The following is a 24,264-nucleotide window of genomic DNA, read 5'->3' as shown; positions in this document are numbered from 1 at the left end:
ACTTTTCTTTCATGAAAAACGAAGGTCCCGTATCTCCGCACAAGACTGTGGAAGGTGCGAAAAAAGTGCCCGCCTTTAAGTTTGAAAACTCTGCGGCTGCATCGCCATACTTCCGAAATTCTGACCATCACGTTACTAAGACGACAGATTCGCACCTCGAGCACGTAAGTAAAGATTCTCGTGCGAAGAGATGTGCGTGCCGGTTTACCAACATCTTTAAGAAAGGGACAGCGGACACTTTGTAAAAAATATTTTGCAGCAGATTCTCGGAGACGGGCGACGTCATTATTCACTAATCTTGTTTGTTTTAGGCTAATGTAGACTGACCTGTTTGTCTTTTGTAATAAATAATGCTGAAAACTGTTAAAATCAAGTTAATTAAAGTGTAATGGTGCTTCTTACAAACCTGTGGTATTACATATTTACAGGTAGATTTATCCATTATTGCTCTGTAAATTTAAGGAACGTTTAAAATGTTTTCTTGTTTAGTCAGAGTTTCTCATTTTTCCCTACTGATGAGAGTACAGTTTTTTTGTAACATTTTAACCTGTTACAATTCATCTGATTCATATATATGTTAACCTGCCTTCTGTTTTTGCAGAAGTCATGTTCAGTTTCTTTTGACAGACATCGGAGGGTGGTGTGACCTCGGAAATGCATGCTTTATTTTTCTGTTACTAGTAAACTACTGGTTTATTAATTGTGCTTTCTTGGCGCAAACTACAAATAGGTCTCTTGACACCGTTATAATTTCATGGTAGGCATGCAGACTGAAACAATTAACCCTTGGCGGCCAACTCCGCTACGCTCGCGAAGTTTACGTAGTTTCTGCTACTTCGCGCAACATTAACATCATGTTGGTGATCGCAAACGAGGAAAAGAAACCTCCCGGCGAGATTCTCTACGCGGGGAGGTCAGGTTTCTCATTGCGAGTGGTCGCGTATGCTTGCAATGAGAAACTACCAGTCTGTGTTGAGAAAGCTGCTGCTCGAGTAAAAATCTACTCGAACGGCAGAAAACGACAGCTTGCACTGTGGGAGATGCCGTTTTCAATGATTGCACAGTGCAGACAAGCATCCGGTACTGTGCAATCATCGCGAACAGCGCACTATGCAGTTGGCGCTACGCATATCTCGCGTAATGCGAAGTGCACTTCGCGTAGCTACGCGTATCGCAACTACATGAACTACGCCCAGGGTTAGAAACAATTAGCAGAAGGAAAACGTATAGATGCAACTAACATTTTTATTGGTTTTCAATGACCCTTAGGCCCTCTAAAGGGGTTTCCAAGATCACAATAACGTTATAACAATAGAAACGCTTCAAGAAGTGACCGAAACCAGTCTGGACTTACATACATATACATAGGCGGAAATCTCAGATATATCTTCATGGTATCTTTAACATTTGTAGAAATAATTTTCAAGGAGAGGCAGATTTTCATTCTTGTATTTCCGTTTCCACAGGAACCTGATTAAGTTGCTGCTCTTCAAATCTTTTACCCAATAGGAGCTATAGAATAGTGCCCAATATGTTTCCCTCCTGCTTGAAGTGCTTGTGGATAGACGTGCAATTGCACTCAATCCGATAACCAGTCCCTCTCCATGCATTGCTCGATGGACCAGGTAAAGAGCCTTGAGTTGGGCTCCGTCCCCAACTTTTCATCAGGCATATATCCTGTTGCCCTAGGAAATCACCATGTATGGACAGTCGCAGGGCCATCGTTGGTCCTGCAGTTTGGAAATTCATGAGATAATTTAGATGGTGCTTAGGCTTTAAAGTGAAATCTAAGGTACATCGCCCAAATGAGAGTTGGAGCTTGTTCAAAGGCATATGCATGGCTTAGTTCCCCTTTATGTTTTAAGCATACTATTTGAGAGTGAGAATGTTGATTAACAGGGAGGAAATTTAGCATCTCCAAGAGGCACTTTTTGTTATGATGTGTTCATATGTATTAAAGGTGAAGTATTTGTTGAATGCTACTTCCTTTTCCATGCCTTCTGTGGGGAATGTGAAGTATCACCCGCTTTTGGAGTTCAATCAAAAAGTAGACTGAGAAGTCCCTCTGTCTGTCTTGCTCAAACTGCTCTCAGGGCAAGGCTATATTAGTAAACCACTAAAATACCAAACACATTTTTTTTTACTTGTTTTTTTCTGCAACAATTGTCATTTTGGGGCTGAGACAGAGCTACTCCTGACCAGCTTGCAGACAGAATGTAATAACAATCTTCATGGGCAGTCACTGGATCCCTGACAGAAATGTAAACAACTGTCTGGGTCAACTGCACTGGAGGAATGCTAGCATCATCTTCCTCTGGGATACTTAGAGTGCAAAATGTCATGATCCTGAAGGCCAGGAATACCTTTTGTCTGTATGATGATCAGAGTTTTGCTTTGTGCTGTCCCCCTCTTCTTATCATTGATCTCTCTTCAATGACATTGACTCCTTTATTTAGTTGTGGCCAAAGCGTCATTCTTCTATCGGAAGAGATTTTTGAATACATTGCAGTGACTAGCGCCTAAAATTTGTTCATCAACATAACTTAATTGTTCAAAAGTCTGGATGGTTGTGTTGTAGACTGTTTTTAGCCAGGGTATGATGGTTTCTGATGTCCCTATTTCTAGGGAGATAATCTTGTGTGTTTCAAATTCATATGAAGCGCTTGTTTGATGTGTTCCAGAACAGATTTTGTGTTTAAGGTCAAGGGCAAATTCTGTAGCTTTCTAAATGCATGTGCTTTTTAAGAGAATTGTAAGGCAGCAAAGTAGTCTTTATATGAAGGCATTGTTTGCCTAGGTGGTAATGCATATGCTGTCCCCTACTTTCAGTGCTTCTCTTCTTTTGAATATATACCAATAAAATGGGAAGGAGGGAAAGCAGGGCCTCTGGGTAAGGCTAGATGATTGGTGGTAATTCAGGTACTGTAAGTCCCCTTGGTTTGCCTTCTTTACAGTACACATCCCGTCATTCCCTTTCCCATACCAATGTAGCCAAGTGATCAGATTTAATCAGGACATTAAAAAACCTATAGTAACTCACAATGTTTTTGTTAGCTAGATAGAGAGGTCTGTGCTGTACCATTGAGGGTGAACAGGTGCTGCCAAGCTACAGTGAGAAATTTGCTGTAAGGTGTGCTTGAGAGGCAAGGGTATCAATAAGTTAGGAAGCACCAAGAGCATAGAATAAAACCTTCTCAGAGAACAATTAAAGTCGTTTTCCTTCCTTCGCGTTATTGAAGAAAATTCTCAACAGTTTTAAACCCAGGGTACCCTCAACACTCTTAAATAAGCATATCAATTAAATGAAATCAGTTGGCAAATCTGTTTTTCTTTTGTAAAGTCTCCAAGTACATGGCTTGACTGCTGAGAGACCTTCCGTTGTATCCATTTCCAACCACCCAAAACGTTTTTCTCATGTTTCCTCACACAGTTTAAGGATTTACTGTAGTATATTAATTCTTACAGATTAACGTACCAGTGGATATTACTGAGAACATTCACGGGGATTATTCCTCACTCAACATGATCAGACCTACACAAAAAGAACTTGACCTACGAAAGGTAATTGAAGATCTGGAGTCTAAATGGAGACAAGAACATCTTCTGCTCGAACATATGAAAAAGGAATTTTCAGAAAAAGAGTTTGATCTGGAGCAGAAGATGAAAGAGATGAAAGAACAACAGGAAAGGGAGTTAATGCTACTTAAGCAGGATAACTATATTCTTCAAACCAAGGTATTTCCCACTTTATCAGCAATTTCCCCCCACCCCCAGATTTTCAATCACGTTTGTTCTAAAAAAAAAAAATTTTTAAACAGATTTTATTGTCTGAACTCACATATTATGCATAGCTTTGTCATCCAGAGTCAACTGCCATCATCAGTGTATCAATAAGACTGTCGGTTACATTTAAAAAAGGAAGAACAAATGAAAAGACCCCCCATAAGGAAAGTCAAACACAGGATATAGTAAATGTACAACCCCCACCCGCCCTCCCTGCGTGCCAGCTCACCCACCGAAGCATAGAATGTAGACATATCACTTTGCCATGTACATAACATACCAACTGCCACTGTTCATAGTCCAGCTCCTCATATTGTCGGGAGGGTGGCCTCCTCAGGCGGTGGGTCCAAGTCCAGGCCTCGATAGTCTGCCCACCGTTTCCAAATTTTGAAATGGTTCCTGGGACAACCCCTTGCTATAAATCCAGGTTGTTCTATACCCATGCAGAAGTCTATTCCGTTCTTCCAGGCTGTGAGCGACAGGGCCCGTGGGCTTTCCACGTGTAAATCCTAGCAGCATTAGGTGGCGTTTATGCCTGTTTCCCCCAACTCCAGTCATGACATGCAGTAGTGCTAGTTTAGGGTCTCTCTGTATCTCCCAGAACAGAACTTCATCTAAGCAACGGTGGACCCCATCCCAGAATCTCCGCAGCGATGTACATTCCCAGACTGTGTGTAGCAGTGTGCCTACTCCCAGACCAAAGCGAAGGCATTCGGGGGACACTACCAACCCCGCCCTCCACAAGCGCTGTCAGGTGTAGTATGTGCGGTGTACATATCGGAACTGAATAAGTCGCAGGCCCGTAGAGATTGCCACCCCCCCTGGGACTTTCGAGGGCCTCAAACCAGTCCTCCTCGTCTAAGTCCCCAACGTCCTACTCCCAGTGGGCCTTAAGGCCGCTCAAATCCGAGGAGTAATGACGCACCAGTGTCTGGTAGATACGCGACAGCTTCTTATCGGGCCGCTCTCCCATGAAAATTTTCGCTTCTAAGGGACTGAATTCCGGGATCTGTTCAGGCCCGCCAAAGAGGGTGCCGAGGCGTGGCGAAACTGGAGGTATTTGTAGAATTGAGTGCGAGGCATCTCGAAGTCCTACTGCAGGTTTGTAAAGGATTTGAGGGTATCGCCGGACAAAACGTCGCCCAGTGTCGAAATGCCTATGGCATCCCATCCCTTGAAGCCCGTCAAGGCATCCAGCTGAGGGCGCCGACCATTGCACCAGAGGGGGGTTTCCTGCGTAAGGACATTCCACCAGCCCATCCGCTGTAGCGCCTGCCTCCACACATGAAAGACCACCTGCATGGCTGAGGGAAGGGACCTCCGGAGAGATGCCGCATACAGCAGCGTATACAAGGATACCGAGCCCATTAAGTGTTGTTCAACAGCATAAGCCGGGTCCCCTCTGTCGCCATACCACCAGTGGTTCAGCACAAGGAGATGCGCCGCTTGGTAGTACGAGAGCACGTTCGACGTGGCCAGGCCCCCGGTATATGTTGTTAGAAAGCACGTCCGCAGAGCCACCCGAGCCACGCCCCCCTCCCACAAAAAGCTGCTCAAAGCCGAGTTAATCTGCCGAAACCAGCGGGGTGGGATCACATGTGGGTGATTCTGTAGCTGGTACACCAGGCGTAGGAGCGCCCCCATTTTGAAAATAGCAAACCTGCCGAGTATAGATAGCGGCATCCGTGCCCAGACCTTCATGTCCTCACGTACCCGATCCCACACCGGAGTTAGGTTGTGATCCCGGGATACAGCCGCATCTTCAGATAAGAAGACTCCCAGGTATTTCACCCCGTCCGTTGCCATCTGGAGACCTGACGCCCAGTCCCCCACACTCTGTTGACCACCCAGCTTCCACAGCGTGGAATTGCCCGGGTTCATATAGAGGCCGGAGGTCTCACCGAATATTTGTAATATGCGTAGAAGTCGCGGCCCGGAGCGGTCCAAGTCGGTGAGAAAAAACAGCACATCATCAGCATACAGCGCTATTTTATCTGTGAGGCCCGGCGACCAACGGAAGCCCCTGAGTTGAGCGTCAATGCGCACCCACGCCGCAAGAGGTTCCATAGCGAGCGCAAATAAATATGGGGAGAGGGGGCACCCCTGCCGCGTCCCCCTTTGGACCGGGAACGGGCGGGACACCGCGCCCCCAGCACGCACCGATGCAGTAAGGTCTGTATACAGTAACTGGACATATGCCAGAAAGCGTGGCCCGAGATTCAGACGGCGCAGCAAAGCAAATAGATATGTATATTTTAGGGAGTCAAAGGCCCTATCCATGTCCGCTAGAAACAACGCGATTGGCTCCCCCAGACATTTCCAAGCAGATACTGCAACCTGAGCCCATCTGATATTATAGCGGGTAGCCCGCTGCGGCATAAACCCAGCCTGGTCCGGGTGGACCAAGTCTGTAATATACGGCTTGAGCCTGGTGGCAAGGGCCTTTGCCAAGATTTTAGCTTTGGTATTCAGGAGCGAGATCGGGCGGTAGGATGCATGGCTCCCCGGGGGTCTCCCTAGCTTCAGAAATACCACAACCTTGGCATGACGCAAGTCCGGTGGGAGCGCCCCGTTCTCGCACGCCTCTTCTACCACCGGCCGAAGAAGCGGGCCCAGCTGAACCGAAAACCTCCGTAAAAATTCGCTGGGAAATCCATTAGGGCCCGGAGCCTTTCCCGGGTTTAGCTCTCCCATGGCAGCACCCAACTCGTCGTCAGACAGAAGTCGGTCCAACAGGTCCCTCACCTCGTCCGAGACAGCCTTCGGTGGGAGATCATCTATGAAGCGCTGGACAGCGCTGGCCTCCAGACACTCCCGGGGTGCATACAGTGTCTCATAATACCCGGCAAAGCTCTCTGCAATCTCCATGGGATCAAGCATGGGCTTCCTATCGGGGGTCACGATCCAGGGCAGCGGCTGGTCATGCATAGTACCCTGGCATAGACGATGTAGCATCTTGCAGGACTTGTCACCCCACTGGTAGACCTGACTACGAGTCGCCAACCAGGCCTGCCGCGCCTCGTCCATCAGAACCGAGGTGTATTGTTGTTGTGCCAGCATCAGCTGTCGTCGAGCCGGTTCGCCATCTACCTCCCGAGCCCTACGCTCCAGCACCTCCAGCGCCGCACTAGGTCCTTTCGTCTCTCCCGCCGGGCCGCGGCGCACCACGATATGTCTACGCCTCGTAGTGTGGGCTTCCAGGCCTCCCAGAGAGTAGTTAGGGAGTCCACTGATCCCGCATTCACAGTTAGGTAGTGATCTATTTGAACCGCCAGGTGCACTTTATACTCGTCTAGGGTCAAATGCCAGGCTGACATTTGCCACCGGAACGACTGCGTGGCCGGCCCCACACAAAGCGAGGCAAGCACTGGCGAGTGGTCAGATAGAGCCCGCGGCAGAATCTCCGCCGATACTATGCTAGAGGCATGCGCCCTCGGGATAAAAATATAGTCCAGTCTGGAGAACGATTCTCGCGCCGCAGAAAAATACGTGTAGTCCCTACGTGCACCATGCTTATGTCGCCAAGCGTCTAGCCAGTCAAGCCCTGTAACTAAATCAGTTAGTCTGGTGGTGGTTCCCTCAACCCCTTGGTCGGCCACCGCTGCCCCACTTCGCCATCTATCGCAGCCATTGTCTATGACATCATTCCAGTCCCCCCGACAATGGACAGAGTGTCAGGCACTTCGCCCCACAGGGATAAGACCTTTTCAACCAGGGACCACTGTAGCGGCGGGGCATACACGCTACCAAGGGTCACCCTATCTCTGCCTACCTCCCCCTGCACCAAAACGTATCTGCCCTGTGTATCTGTCCAGGCGCGCTTATGTATGTATGACACCCTGCGATGTATAAGGACCGCCACCCCCCTGGAGCCCCTTGCGAAGCCAGAATGAAATGCCAGTGTAAACCCTGAGCTTTGCAGACACAGTGCTTTGGTACCAAGCAGATGGGTTTCCTGCAGCAGTAGTACGTCCACACCCACCCTTTTGGCACACCGGAATCCCGCTCCCCGTTTTATCTTGTCAAACATCCCCCTCACATTCCAGCTCATGACTCGTAGTGACCCAGGGCCTACTCGCCCTTCCTCCCTAGCGTTGGACATTTGATCAACACAACATACACCTAGTAGTTCCAATACCCAGCCGGTATGGTACATGGTGAACAGCAGGCAGCAGAGCGCACGCAAACAAGACCCCCACCCCCCAACCCCCAACCCCCACCCCTCCCCTCCCAAACATGGAAGCGCCTGTCACGGACGTATCGCTGCCTAGCCCTCAACGGGGGAGCAAGCACCACGTCCTCCAATGGATCCCCCAGAGACAACACATAGGAACTAGGCTGTCACTCCCACCATCCCATGCTGAACAGGACGGGCTCCCAGCCAGAATCGACATTGCACCTGAGCTTCCACAAACACCATACACATTGGTCAATGTTCAAGTCCCTCTGTCATCAAGACGCATCTAGATGCTAGTCCTGTGTCCGGTCTTCCTGGCGTATGGCCGAGCCCGAGCGCGAGCTCCCGCCTGAGCGTGGTCTCCCGCGGCGCCGGCGCTGGTTCCGGAGTCCCTCCCTGACAATCCCACTCGAGGAAGAATCCGATTCTCCTTCCTTGGCTGAATTAATCCGAATCTTTACCGTCTCATCTGTCCACTGGAAAACCTCTTCCGGAGTGTCAAAGAACAGCGTACGGGACTTGTAGACTACCCGCAGCTGCGCCGAATAGAGTAGCGCGTATTGGAGCTTTAGGCCGCGAAGACGAGCTTAGTCCGGGAAGATCATGATGTTAGCGTTTTCATGAGTAAGTGTGCCTTTTATTCTCGCTTGCCGCAGGATGACATCCCGATCCGCATAGTTCAGGAATTTGGCAATGATCGGCCTCGGGCGTGCTCCTACCGGGGGCTTCTGCACCAGTGCCCGATGGGCTCTCTCCACCACAAAGAACCTAGATAGGGCATCCACCGGGATCCAACCCTCCAACCACTGGGGTATGAAGGACTCCACTTTATCTCCCTCACATCCCTCCGGAAAACCAACAAAGCGCAGGTTGTTGCGTCGGGCCTGTCCTTCCGCGTCCTCCACCCTCAGGACCAGGCCCCTCTGAACCTTCTCCATATCTGCGACCTTTCGTTTGAGGACCGACACGTCGCCCTCCACCTCCGAAATGCGAGTATCCGCGCCCGTAATGCGCTCCACCGCATTCTGCAAGTCCTGGCGGAGAAGGGTGACGCCGGCCCGACAGCTCCTATCTTAGCATCGAGCATGTCTCTCAATTGCGTGATCGCTGCAAGTAGCGCTGCGTTATCGGGCACGGGCGCCGAGGGGCCGCCAGGGCCCACCGCCTCTGTAAATTTATCAATGGGTCCCTGCTTGCCCTGGCCCCCTCCGGCTCCTCCTCGCGTCATGGCGCGCAGGTAATACGGTATGGGCTATGGATATGTCCGGCAGGTGTGATTGTCGCAGACTGCAGTCCAGAGTCGGAGGGCCCGCCACGGCGACTATCTACAGTTATCCGGTGGGTGTCCGCCCCCGCATGTACCGGCACAGAGCCCCACCAGACCGGCCACCAGCAGTGTTCTCAGCGGTCTCGGAGACCCCCCCATGCAGACGCCCCCTGCCGAGCTCGACTCTGCGTTATATCTCCGGCTTCTAGGTGTCTCAAGCTCCCACCCGCCGGAGCCCGATCTAGCCCCCGAGTTCCCCAGCTGCAGGGCGCGCACCACTCACCACCGGCCACTGTTGTCAGGCGTCTTCAGCCAGGGCACTGCCAGGCGCTCTCTCCTCCCACAGGGGCTCTCCGCCACTGCCGCGATGGATGGGCAGCACAAAATGGCAGCACCCCTCGCTAGCCTCTCCAGGACCCATTTACTGCTCCGCCGTGCAGGGCACCGCACCTCCAGGCAGGCCTCCAGCGATGAGGGTGATGGTGCGATTCACTCCGGTGCCAGGGGTGAACTCTCGGGCCGCGCCTCTCCCACCGCGGCCGCCTGCAAACTCGCTCCAGTCTGGCCACCCCAAAATCGAGGTCCCGGCTTTGCAGGCCGCACAGGATCACCCAGGCCTCACCACGTCGCCGGATCTCCCGCTAGGTTCTCGGGACCGCTGCTGGACCTCCGCCACCACCTGACGCCGTCCCCCGACCAGGAAGCAATACCGGTTCGTTGGGTTGCTTAAAGGAAGCCCAGGGCTAGGATTATCTCACAGGATAAGGTCAGGCTGGTCGGAGCTCTTGCTCTACACGACCGCCATGATCGCCGGCTAAGCCACGCCCCCCACGTTAGTTTTTTTTTTGCTTCATTTGGTAATGTTCTATATGGTTTCTTTCACCCAAACAATGTTTTGTTTAAAGCTGTATATCCAAAGTTCTAAAGGTTAATGTTAATAACAATGTGCTTGACTGTGTGCAGCGCTGGTAGCGAAAGCAACAGTTCATTTTATCAAGTTGGCATATCCCTTTCAGATTGATTGTTCTCTTACTACAAGGTTAGCTCTAGTGGGCAATACTATTTTATTTTGTTTCCTGGAAGAATGCACATAACTTTGATCAATTTGTATGGTTTTAGGTATGCCTCCAGTTTGCGATCATGATGAGAAATACAAAGTTCTGAAAATGCATATTCGGTCAGCAGGGCAGGCTCAGTGTTCTTTTATGCAAGCAGTTGCTTTACCGGATCAGCGATTTTCCTAGCGTTGTTCCAAGTCACACAGCTCTCTAATTCTCAGTATGCCCATATAGAGTCACAGAGTTAAGGTTGATAGGCAGACATTTACAGTCATAAGGTTACCCAACTTTCTGGGCATAGGGTTGCCTATCAATACAATGAAGACAGAGGTATACAAGGCCTGTTGGTTTGGAAACTGAATAAGATGGAAAATAGCAAAATGAATAGTTATAGGCATATTCTATGTAAAGGAAGGAGCTAAGGGCCACTCCCACCATTTTCTCCTATTGCTATATCTGACAGGAAGCGTTACCAGCAGTGGGAAAAGATTATGTTTCTAATTTGGTTTGAAAGCTAGGGAAATTTAAACCAGCAAATCAATAAAAGAAGGAAAGACAAGAGGTGCACTTTCATACCAATTATAGCTTTAATTTAACACCTCTCAATGTAGAACACAAAACATGTACAATTTAATATTGAAGAACACAGATTGTAACATACACTTATTCCCACAAAGCAAAATAGCCCTAGATTAAGGACAGCCGAATACATGGCCGACTTGATGTGAGGGACTAGAAAACTTAGTTCTTTGGCATTGGATCTTTCATGGATTCACATGCTTGAATGATTAACTGTCATCGGGATGAGAGCCTCTGGTCAAATTCCGGAGTAGTACATACAACAACAAGTCCTAAAAACAAAACAAAGAAGTTAGTTTAGTAGCCACTCTGCCTCACTGGAAATAATCCAAACTCCCAGTGCGGTGGTGGTGCTCTGTACTCCACTTTCACTTATATGCCACCATAGAACAGATTTCTACCACACGTCATGAGTTCAGGGACACTTTGCTCATTCATTCGGACTTGTTCTACAATCTGCCTAATAAGCTTCTATTATTTTGACTTAATGCATTACCCTTAGGCAGGTTTTCTTGTGGGACTGTTGTTGTTCTGGTGAGACTTTGTTTTGACCCAGGAAGTTTCAATTATTTTGCTATAGCTGGGATGTCGAAGAAAAAAACACTTTCAGACATTGTGGGCTTGTGGCAAAAAATGTATTTACCTTGACGATCCTCTTTACAATTGTATATATTGCCGGCATCTGGGTACAAGATTTGGCAAGAATTTCCAAAAAGAGTCTACAAGACAGACAAAGCTGAGTTCTTTACAGGCTGAAGAAATAAGTGCCTTTGTGGCTTCTGCGCTATCTGCCTACAAAAAGGCACAAACATGGGATCAGTCATGTGATGAGGAATTTTCTGTGGCTTCTGTGCCCTCTGCCTCAAAAGAGGCACAGAGGTGGGATCAGTCAGGCACAGGAAAGGGGAAAGGTTGTCTTACAGCCTTAGCAGTGTAAAGTTCTTTACCATGGAAACTAGCCTCGAAGCTGCCTGAAATAACCTGACTTCAAACCAGGCTAGCTTTTTGAGTCAGCCCTCACATTCAGGTCCTTCTTCATTACCCTCGACAATCTACAGATTAGGAAGTAGTCATCAAAAGCCATCACCAACCAAAAAACAATTTGTTCCTCTGTCAACTGAAAAGGTACTGCTATCCACAACAAAGAGTTCTTTGTTGACAACCGTGCCATAGAAGGCTCTCTTGTCGAGCGATGACAGCAGCATCAACAGTTCCAACTTTATCATCGGTGACATCAGCGGTCAGATCAGCTGTACTATTTCTGCCTACACGCCACATATAAAGGGGACACTCAGGCCCTTGAGAAAGATCTGTGAGACTGACATTGAAGTAAACCAATGAGGAGTCCGCTAATTAATGAACTGTTGGACCACCATGCATTCTCGATGATGTACTTGTCAAATGGCAGGTGTAGCCTGGATCCAGACCACAGGCCTTTACATCCTCTTACCAAGAAAGATGAAGGTCGCGGGCATGGTTGCTGCTATCCACAGTATGATAGTAAATGGGACACATAATTTATAGAGAAGAACCATCAGTGTGGATAGAACAAACAACGGATGACACAAATAGTGGTGAATTTGCTAAGAAATTGCCAATTTCCGATGGCAGATTATTATGCCAGGTTTCCTGCAGTGTGACTACCTTTGATGCTACAACCTCAGCAAAATATTCAACACTAACCTCTAGGCTGCTAAACGCCTGCTTCAACCCCCTTCCAATGCTCAACCCTTTTTAAAATGTTTAAAACGTAGTTTGTTCTTACACCTGCATAACTTGTATTCCGCAAAAGGTAACTACGCAAAGTTTTCATCCTTTTTCCATCATCCTTGAAATTCAAATTGTACCTAGGGCTTTTTAAAGTCCCATGGACGGAACTGACAAAATAAACAAAATATAGCTAAATTTTAGGTTTTTAGTCAAAAATCGGATTAAAGTACTGTGCATGAAAGCATATTTTTTTCCTAAAAATTGTATCAACAAAAGGCTTTCTGTGCTAAGATCACCATCTTCACAGATTTCACGAACAACCAGAGTTGTATTTAAAAAAATGCTTTACCAGCATTTTTCCATTTTTCTAAGGGGTAGTTCGTTTATCCTAAGTTTTGTGGCATCAGCCTAGTTGCAGTTTGTGGTGGAAACCGTGGTGTAAACTATGTGTGATCCATTCCATGCCATTCCAGTTTGGACCCAGCCATACGCAAATCAGTCTTGACCCTGTGCCCCATGGGATCAGTCAAGCCCGAACTGACAGGCTAGGTCCTCCCTGGACTGGAAACAAGCATCCTATGACCAATTTCGGGCTTTCAACCCTCATCAGCCAGGAAAGCTTGATTCCAGTGGCATGGAGAGCACGGGACCCACGTCTGAGCATACCCGTCCCACTCAGGGTGACAAATGCAAAAAGAGCAATTGATGGACAGAGTGCAGAACAATGTCATACATTCACCCCAGTCTAGAGATCTGGGCCTAAATCGATCGTTTTTTGCTCACCATGCCATTCCAACTTGGACCCTGCCATATGCAAATGAGTCTTGACCCTGTGCCCCATGGGATCAGTCCAGCCCAAACTGCCAGGCCTGGTCCTCCCTGAACTGGAAACAAGCATCATAGGACCGGTTTCGGGCTTTCAGTCCTCATCAGCCAGGATAGCTTGATTCCAGTGGCATAAAGAGCACGGGATCCATGTCTGAGCTTACCCGTCCCACTCCGGGTGACCAATGCAAAAAGAACAATTGATGGACAGAATGCAGAACAATGTCGTACATTCACCCCAGTACAGAGATCTGGCCCTAAATCCATCGTTTTTTGGCTCACCATGCCATTCTAGTTTGGACTCAGACATATGCAAATCAGTCTTGACCCTGTACCCCATAGGAACAGGCCAGGTCCTCCCTGGACTGGAAACAAGCATCCTAGGATAGTTTGATTCCAGAAGGAACATAAGCATGTTGTCATTGGTTAGTAGGGGCATGGAGCACAGAGTTCTATAGCCATCAAAAGCAGAGTTCAGCAAAAAGCCTTAAAAAACATTGGGGTTGCTGCAGAAAAGACAAATTCCCAAGAAATCTGTCACTTGTTTTTGATTGATTCACTTCACAATTCGAAAGGGTTATTCCATTTGCCTCAGTATCCTCAGTACACAAAGACTGTTCAATATATCAAGACATGATTTGAGTAACACATGTTTATATTAGGGGCGTAGGTTTTGGACAGTGCTATTTTGAAGTGGCTCAGTGCTTTGTGTTTTGTCCTTTATCTACCAGATTCTAAGGCTCAGTGACTCGTATGGTAATATTAACATTTCCCTAAACCCTGGGTCCTAGGTTACATTATATTCTGACACCACTAAATCAAAGGAGAGAGGGAGGACTAGGTAAGCTAGTCTGGATCCCCGTTTATATATTCAAAATCAAAAGAGACTAGCTAGGTTTAAGCAAAAAAGACTCAAAGGAGTACGTATGTCAAGGGAAACCAGTAGGTTTTATTTGAAAGCCCTCACCCACCAACCTAGTTGGTGGCATGCTTCATCATCGGGCCCCACCGCAGTGGCACCTAACGTGCCCCGGGTGTGCTTCGACGCCAGATTACTGCGGAGCTGGTATAATTGCTGAGTGTGCAATGTGGTGAGTATGAAGGTGAAAATTTAAAAAGCCATACAGAAATCCCAGCACCCGAGGGTAAAAGACTATTTTAATAAAACTGGGTATCTGTTGGCACGTTAAAAAGGCAGACGGACACAATGGAGTATGGATTATGACCTCCAGTGTCCTGTGTGGTCTACATGTTTCAGCCTGGCCTTTCTTAATTTGAAACAGGCTTTCCTCAGGACCAAGTGAATATGTGTGGGGGTATTAAGAATAAATTACAGTGAGTGTGTTTAAGGTTCTATGTGTAGCACACACTAAGGTGCTATATGGGTGAGAAGGGGGTTCCCTCTCGCTTTGACAGTGTTTTGCTGATCAAAGCCTCCTTGGGTCGCCTGGCAGAGAAAGAGACCGAAACTGTCGATCTAGTTCCTCCCTGGACCTGTAATCCTTCTGCGGCGCACATCCGGGCGCCGCAGAAGGATTACAGGTCCAGGGAGGAACTAGATCGACAGTTTCGGTCTCTTTCTCTGCCAGGCGACCCAAGGAGGCTTTGATCAGCAAAACACTGTCAAAGCGAGAGGGAACCCCCTTCTCACCCATATAGCACCTTAGTGTGTGCTACACATAGAACCTTAAACACACTCACTGTAATTTATTCTTAATACCCCCACACATATTCACTTGGTCCTGAGGAAAGCCTGTTTCAAATTAAGAAAGGCCAGGCTGAAACATGTAGACCACACAGGACACTGGAGGTCATAATCCATACTCCATTGTGTCCGTCTGCCTTTTTAACGTGCCAACAGATACCCAGTTTTATTAAAATAGTCTTTTACCCTCGGGTGCTGGGATTTCTGTATGGCTTTTTAAATTTTCACCTTCATACTCACCACATTGCACACTCAGCAATTATACCAGCTCCGCAGTAATCTGGCGTCGAAGCACACCCGGGGCACGTTAGGTGCCACTGCGGTGGGGCCCGATGATGAAGCATGCCACCAACTAGGTTGGTGGGTGAGGGCTTTCAAATAAAACCTACTGGTTTCCCTTGACATACGTACTCCTTTGAGTCTTTTTTGCTACATTATATTCTGACCTGCCCCTGGTACATGGAGCGTTGGCATGGTGTGTCTCCTTTAAAGAATTTTAGTCTTTTAGCCACTGTATAAACCAGTATTTTCGGTTTGGTTGAAGTATTCAATCTTGACACATCCAGTAGGAAAGTGACCCTTTTTGCATGGTTAACCCCACTGTTTGCCTGACACATGATGCACATTGACTTGGTGTGCCCTGGGTCTCTGCCATTCAGGGCCCCAGGGCCTTTGTACTGGCCCAAAGCTTTACCTTTGTACCCTCAGTTGGCACATCTCTGGCCACTGGTAAGCCCCTGGGTACCAAGGGCACCGTGACCAGGGAAGACCTCTAAGGGCTGCAGCACCTTTAGTTCCCCCCTGCACCTTAATACCCACACACTGCCATTGCAGGCTGCATGTTTTGGTGCAGAGAAAAGTGAAGACATGGCACACATCCCTGTGTACATACCACACAAACACTATGGAGCACAGAGGGAAACAGAACCCTGGTGGCCCTCTACTCAAATCATTAGTCCACAAAAAGACCAGGGTCCTAGGACTTCGGAGATCTTAATATATTGTATCTCCTCATTGTAGTCCTATTTAGGTTTGTAGTTTTCTACATAACACTCCGTATACTCTATTTTGTAGTATTCATATATGTGTGATCCTTAAAAACCTATTCTCACACTTTTTTTGTTGACAGTATTTCAGTATATGATGGGATAATGAGTTGCGGTCCCAATCATACAACCCTCAAGAAGTGAAAAAAGTGAGGCGAGCGTAATGACACCTCACGGACGTACCACCACGAGGACCACTGATAGGTACTCACCAGTGAAGTCCATTGTTGTCATCATTGGCATTTATTACGCTCTTAACAGAAGAAAAGAGTGTCCAACACCCCTTCAGGTGGGGGAGGCGAGGTGAAGCGCACATCTCCGTACCCTCCATTTTGAAGATGAAGGGTCCCAGCCAATTAGGAATAGGCTCAGGCCCCCTCCCACTGGAGTGTGGCATAATAGGGGTTGCACCCACGTCAAGGAAGGGGCCCATTGGTCCCGACCTGCACACCCCTGTAAACGTCCCCCAATGTCAGTATTTAGGAGCAACCCCAAACCTGACCTCCTCAGATTGAAGGAAGAAAGAAGGACCAATGAGCTGTGCTGACCCAGATAGAAGAGGACACCAACTGCTTTGGCCCCAGCCCTACCGGCCTGTCCTGACTCCAACCTGCCTACAGAAGAAACCCTGGCGTGTCCAGCATCCAGCAGCCCCCCAAAACCCAGAAGACCTGCCCTGCACCCATCTTACAGACTCTGTCTACCGTGAGCACTGGTTTGCTCAACAAAGACTCACCCACAGAATCTGGATCCAGGCAGCTCAGCAATTCTGCACCTGACGCCCACAACCCGAATGTCCCAACACCATGAGGTCTCCCCAGCGATCCTGATTTGGGATCTGGTGATCCCCGACCTCTCTCAAGCTTCAAGTTGACGCCGGTAGCCTCAACCTGAAGGGTCCCCTCGACTGCGATTGGAGCTGGTAAGAACCTGACGCCCCTCGGCCTTGGGTGGCCTACGACGCTTTCAGGAAACCTCCTTGCCCAAGCCTGCAACATCTTTCCTGAACTGGAGATCTCCATTGGAATATATAGGGTCCCCGATGTCGCCTTGGCAGTCTGCATCCCGCCACCCCTGTGCCATTGTAGGAGCAGTTCTCCAGTATTAGGGGTGTCTTTCATAGATTCACATGCTTGAATATTCCCCGTCGTCGAAGTGGGAGTCCCACGGTACATAAAATAGCAGTAATATATGCATATATCAATAAAAATTACCATAATTAAATATAAACATACATAAAATACAGTAAAATATCCAAAATTTAAAAGTACCATAAAACAGAATAGGCCCATAGAAACCCTAAGGGAGAACTCACTTTAGTAACATATCAGTGTCATTATGTATTGGTCCACATTCTAGCCAATCAGGCTGTAGTTCCCTCTAGAACCTTCTCCTCAGAAGCCCAAGTCCTCAGATTTTCTACCGCACGTCGTGTGAAGGGAGTCTCCCTGAGCTCTGCTCAGTTTTTCTTCTTACATAGCTGTTTTTTCTTCTCAAATGTCTTTCTCAAGGAAATCTTTGTTCAGACCATGTCCATCTTGTGGAAAATTGTGTCTCTTTCATGAAGATCCACACAGTAAATGTATTTACTGTCTCTACCCGGACCATGCAGTGAAGAACTGTAAGTACTGCCGTACTTTTCCACCTAAAACTTTAAAGGACAGAGAGGCCCGTCTCCTTCTGTGGCTTCAGAAGTTGAAGAGAACAGACACTGTGGTCTTGGAGGATGAGAGTGTCTCTTCTTTCCAGTCAAAGACCTCTCAGAAGCGTGGGTCGGAGACAGAGATGCCTTCTCCTTTTCTCAAGAAAAGGAGACTTGTAGAAATCTCTAAAGATGTCTCCCCACAGGATTTACCTCCAATTACGCCTACGAGACCTGGCTCTCTGGCGTCACTGTCCAAAGCCATGCCATCATCCTCTAAAACGGGCACTGGCTCGTCGACGCATCCGTCGACGACATCGATGACGAAAACATCCGTAGATGCTGTCTCCACGTCGATGACGACATGTTCAATGTCTTCGAGGACTACGTCGACGACGTCCACCTCGTCAACGACAACCCTTGAGGGGAGACCCATTGCCTCTATCTTAAAGATCTCGTTGACGGCTATCAAATCAACTTCGCCGACAAAGAAACCACCGTCAACACGTCATTCGTCGACACACTCCTCGTCGTCGACCAAAATTACAGCATCGTCGACGGGCCGCTGTCCGTCGACGGGACCTTCCTCGTCGACGACTGCCTTACCGTCGACGACTGCCTTACCGTCGACAACGACTCAGTCGACGGTTGCCACCTCGTCGACGGCCCAACCTTCGTCGACGAGCAAGTCTCTACCCTCGTCGACGGCGAAAAAATCTTCATCGAAGAAGGCTAAATCACATCCGTCAACAGTTACGGATTCTTTGTCTGTGGACACGGCGCAGACGCCTCAACCGGCTTTTGGATCTTCCACCACCACGTCGACAGGCTCGTCGACGTTGCACCATTCTTTGGCCACGGCTACCACCTTCACAGTGGTCACTGCTTCCACGCTTAAACGGGTGCCTCTTATACAGTTGAGTTCTATAAAGAGTGGTTCTACTCTTCCTGACCAATTATTTCAGTCTGTGGAGGAGGACTCCAATGATGGCTCAGAACTGGATAATATCTTTAGACAAGTGACTAGCCCATCCGAGCTACACATCAAGTGCCAAGATTATGATGAGGAGGAAGAGAACGTCGAAGATGGGGCAGATCTTTTCCTGTAGACAGGTCAGAGGCACCTATGACGGAACAAACAACACAGATACCAATGTCTTTGGTAATGAATCTGCAGCACATGCTGGACGATTATAATCGCAGATTCCCACCGTCTAGGCCTGTTTCTCCAGTGCCTCAACCTCTTCCACAGCCACAAATTTCTGAACCAGTTCCACCAAGGTTACCAGTGCGTACCCAGCAGGATACGGATAATGAGGATCAAGACACTCACAACACGATCTGAATGATGATGATGATGATGATGATGATGATAACGGCCTTCAAGAGTGGGACGATTACAGGGCTCACACACCTTCAACCCCACCAACGTCGCCATTAGCTTCGCCTCCTGTGGACATTGGCAGCTTCCACAACTTGATGGTCCGCGCTGCTAAGAGGTTTCATCTCACTTTAGACGTCCAACAGACTGACTGTTTTCTTTACGATTTTAAATACTTACCTCAAAGGCAAGCTCACACTATTCCGATAATCGACCACATTTGGAATGAAGGTCTCAAATTGATGGAGCGACCAAATTCGATCCCGGCTGTCTTAGCAAGGCTTGATAAAAAGTATAAAGCGCCAGCAGATTCTCTGACATGCCTAGTGTCACAGCCTAAGGCGGATTTCGTCATTACTCAGGCAGCTCAAAAAAGGTCTCGCAATCCTTCCACACCTCTCACATCTCCTCCAGATCAGGAAGGCCGAAAGCTGGATTCCATAGGGAAAAAGTTTACCACCATGGCAGCCACGACTGTAAGGGCGGCTAATTCCTTGGCTATTCTTAGGCGGTATGACCGCCAAATGTGGTCCGAGATTGCAGCATTGCTTCCACAATTACCGTATGCCATCCGTGCGGAAGCACAAGCCATCATTCAGGAGGGTGAAAAGATCTCCTCAGAGATCATTGACTGCGCCATTGATATCTCCTCTACGGGGTTCAGGCAATTGGCGGGGGCTGCTGTTTTGAGGCGTCAAGGCTGGTGGAAATCGACAGCATTTCGCCCGGATGTTCAAGCTAAAGTACTCGATCTACCTTATGACGGTGACTCGCTCTTCGGCAAACATGTCGATGATGTCCTCGAATCAATAAAAAAGAATACGGATACGGCCAAGGCGTTAGGAACTGTCCAATATAGAAAACGGCCATTTCGAGGAGCACGTGGTAGAGGCGAACTCTTCCACTTTTCGTGGATCAAACCAATATCGCTTCTACAATGACAACCGGCAATGAAATACTTACCAGTCCCAAAATCGACAGACCTCCTCCAGACCATACCAGAGGAAAACCACCTACAGAGGTGGTTCAAATACAAAGAAACAGTGACAGTCCCAGCGTCAATTTTCCACCGACTGTAAAAATTGGAGGACGAATCTCAAATTACATCTTGAATTGGTCCAACATCACCTCCGATCAATGGGTCCTAGACGTGATTTCAAAAGGACATACCCTGGAGTTTACAAAATTTCCTCCATATCGCCCTCCTACTGGTCCGCCTCCTCCCCATTTCAAAGAACTATTGACTCAAGTCAAATTAATGATCAGAAAAGGTGCTATCGAGGTCGTACCACAAGGCCAGCAAGACAAGGGGTTTTACTCCCGCTTCTTTTTAGTCAAGAAAAAGTCGGGAGAGTGGCGCCCCATTTTGGATTTCAGGGCCCTGAACAAATTCATCACGTCAAAAACGTTTCAAATGTTGACCTTGCTCCAAATTTTAAATTATCTCAATCCCGGAGAGTTCTTCTCCACGATCGACTTCCAGGACGCATACTTTCATGTGCCGATTCACCCCAGGCACAGAAAGTATCTCCGTTTTACAGTCGGACACCTACATTTCCAATTCAGAGTTCTGCCGTTCGGCCTACGTTCAACACCGAGGGTCTTTACCAAGATCATGGCCCCAGTAGCTGCTTTTCTGCACCTACAAGGCATTCAATTTTATCCATACCTGGACGATTGTCTTATAAAGGCTCCGAACCTCCAACTGACAATCCAGCACACTCAGTTTTGCATCTCTCTTTTTCAAAAATTGGGCTTTTCCATCAATTGCCAGAAGTCACACTTTCGCCCGTCACAGCGGCGAGATTTTCTAGGAGCCTCACTAGATTCTCGGCTGGCAAAGGTTTTCATCTCCCAGGAAAGACAAGACCGCATGCTCAAGATGGTACGATTCCTGCAGTCAAAGCTGTACGTTTCAGTCCGGATGTTGAAATCATTCCTAGGCATGGCTTACTCTGGCATACAGTTGATCCCCCACTGTAGGCTACATATGAGGGTCGTACAAGAGGAATTAGACAAGCAGTGGAAACAGATTTCAGGATGATTCTGTAGGAGAGTAGGGTCTGCAATCCTATGATCACCCAGATTTTTTGCTTTTGTTTCACTGGTTTACGACTTTCTCTGGCTGTGGGCCTGCCAATCAGACCCACAGCCTGGCTGTTCTCTTTCTAAATTACGACATGTACCCTAGGTGCATTTACCAATTGGTACTGGGCCACCTTATCAGACCCTGTAACTCAGGGCATAGGTGTACCCAGGGCTCCCAGGGGCTGCAGCATGTATTATGCCACCCCTGGCTGGCCTCCTAAATTTGACACAACTGGCTCCATGACAGCTGGGGCAAAGTTGTGTAATCACCCTTTGCTGTAGGTGTAGTATACCTATACCTAACCCTAAAATGGACACACAGATTCCTATCAGTCACTCCTATGGCAGGCCTTGACAATCCTGAAGGCAGAGTGCTTGGAATCGTGTGAGATGGTGCTCTGGCATGAGCTGAGCCTGTCTGCAGCTTGCGGAACCAAGTCCTAATAGCTGTTCCATGATATCGCATACCATATACTCTTAAGTGCATTATAATCCTCGCGGTTAAATGCTAACTTTGGTATTGCTTTATCAAAACATGTCGAGTAAGGTGTCATACGAATTGGAATACTAACCCCTCGCCAATTCTGGCGACGGGGTTAGCATTCCACCCTTCTAGAGGGACATGACATGTATGTAACTGTGAACCCCGGTTAAAGTTAACTGAAGCCTCAGCTCCACAAAATGGATGCTGCCACCACAGACACGAGTCTGACCTCCTGCTGCTGGGAGTCCTTCCAGCGAGGGAGGCCTGGACAAAGGGTTTCCTGTCCGGGGCGGTGCTAGCACCGTCCCAGACATGGTTTTGTGTATCCTGGGTAGGCAGGGCTTTTCAGGAAGGTGACTGCTGAGTGGCACCCCGGTGCTCACTACGCATAGGCCGGTCAGAACCAGTTCCAGGGGCACACCAGCCCCTGGCCTGGGGAAAGTCCGGCATGGCAGAGGGGTGTAACCACCCCCCTCCTAGTCCCACCCATAGGCAGGACCTAGTCACCGGGTCAGCCCCCTTTTTTAGTATAAAGATGGGAGCGGGCCCCCTGTTCAAATTAGATCATCTTTGGGATCAAGACACGACTTTCTGCGAAAGGACTTCACGATTTCTTCATCAAGATTCTCCCTTGTGGCTAAGGAGTAGTCACCCTGCATCCGCAGGCACCATCCTAAAGAACACTGCGGTCTGCTGCAAGTCCTTCATCACGAATCCGACGACCCAGCTCGACGAGACCCGGCTTCCCTGGCACCTCTGACCTCTACTCACCTCTACAGCCAAGCTGAGAACCGTGAGTGCGACGAGACCTCGAGGGACCGACGATCGCCAAGACTGCACGACATCTTTACTGCAAGCCCACCGTGTCCTCCACGGGTGAGTGCTTTGGGGTCCGAGAAGCCCCAACCCTGCGCAGCTCCAGCACCCAAGATCAGCCTCCCTGCATCTCCACGATCTGCGTGGGGCCCTTCTGCTGTTTGCTGTGCACCGCGTTGTTTGGCTACTAGCCGGCTGGCTTGTGGCCTTCTGAACGACGCCCGACGACATCACTGCTGCTGGTCTGGTTGCTCCAGACTGGCCCTTGCTTCCTTCTTGAAGAGAGGCACCCCGGACCCTCCTGGTCCACTCCAGACGCCATTTTAGGTCCACCGCGTGGGCTTGAATTTGCCAAGGCTTTGTTGCCCAATCCTGGGTCCAGCGACGCCGACAGCTTCTATCTTCGTGGGACAGCTCGATCCTCCTTCCTGGTCGCCGACAACACCTCCTGGTCCGTGAGATCTCCGAGCCCAGCGTCACCCACACGCCTTGTCGAGGTGGCTACCATCCGGTGCCCTCCTGGTGCCCACTGACTACTGGCTAGTAGTCTCGAACTTGGTCCCCTCTGCTTTCAGGTGTCATCTTCCATCGATCCAGGCTTGGATCCACCGAACTTTCTTCACTGGTCGCCTGCCAGCAACTTCTTTCTTCCAGGCTCCTGGTCCGTCAACGAGGATTCCCGACGTCTTTTGAGTCCTATGCAGCTGCAGCCCCTGGGCTAGGTAACTTCGGCATTTCGGTGCCCCAGCATAGCCTCACTATCCAAGGGTCAGAATCTACTTTCGTTTTCTCCCTACCAGGTCGGGTTCGCCCGAGAACACTAACTTTGCAATTCCTAGCTACCATAGACTTTGTCCCGCATCTCGCGTGAGAGTGCACACACTGCACCCGAGTCCCCTGGGTCTCCTAGAAGTAATCTAACGATTCTATAGTCAAGTCCTCGCGATTCCAAAGGCTATTAGTACTGTACTTACCTGCTAGTAATTTCGCATTCCACTTTTCAAGTATATGGTTTTCCGTGCCCCTCGGGCATTTGTATATACTGTGCTAACTTAAGTATTTTTGTAAGAGTTTTGGTTTGTGCTTAGTACCCTGTCCTCATAAAGAGTACAGGGCTGTAGTGATCTTTAATAAATAACTGTTTATTTTCATAACACTTGTGTGGTGTCCTTTCACTTGGTGTTCAAGGGGTATATGTGGTATAACAGCTGGCTTAACACGCCCTCTCGAGTCTTTTAGCCTTAGACTGCTCGTATCCACGCTACTAGGATAGCTGGTCTATAAGGTTGACTTACAACCAATCATCAATAAGGGTTGCTGGACTGATACATAGTGTTCACTAGAATAGTGACCACTGCATATCAGGCCACCTTCTCACACATTCAACGACAGGATCCTTCTCACGCCCCGCATTCAGGTGGCACTGGAGTGGTGGGCTCACCCTCCGAACATATCCATGGGTTGGTCTTTTCAAGACGCAACTCCGACTCTGACGCTCACAACCGATGCGTCCCTGGAGGGTTGGGGAGCGCATATCGAAGGAATGTCAGTAAAAGGAAAGTGGACTGCAATCCAACGCACTTGGCATATAAACCGCCTAGAGCTTCTTGCGATCTTCCTTGCCCTGAAATCTTTCCAGAGGATAGTACAGGGCCAATCTCTGCTGGTGAGGACAGACAACACCACCAGCATGCATTACCTAA

At 48.6% G+C, this 24,264-nt stretch overlaps 1 protein-coding gene across 1 annotated transcript in view; it reads left to right on the top strand.

The window, feature by feature from the left end:
* The window catches only part of CEP162 (centrosomal protein 162), a 635,242-nt gene that overhangs the window by 150,609 nt on the left and 460,369 nt on the right, over window positions 1-24,264 (top strand). The window contains exons 5-6 of the mRNA XM_086926571.1: window positions 25-164; window positions 3,466-3,735. Coding sequence (XP_086782697.1) covers window positions 25-164; window positions 3,466-3,735 — 410 coding nt within the window. The remainder of the gene's footprint in view (window positions 1-24; window positions 165-3,465; window positions 3,736-24,264) is intronic.

The sequence above is a fragment of the Lissotriton vulgaris genome, chromosome 6, assembly GCF_964263255.1.
Source record: "Lissotriton vulgaris chromosome 6, aLisVul1.2, whole genome shotgun sequence".
NCBI classification, from domain to species: Eukaryota; Metazoa; Chordata; class Amphibia; order Caudata; family Salamandridae; genus Lissotriton; species Lissotriton vulgaris.
The sequence above is the reverse complement of the archived record's forward strand: the minus strand, read 5'-3'. Positions and strand labels throughout refer to the sequence as shown.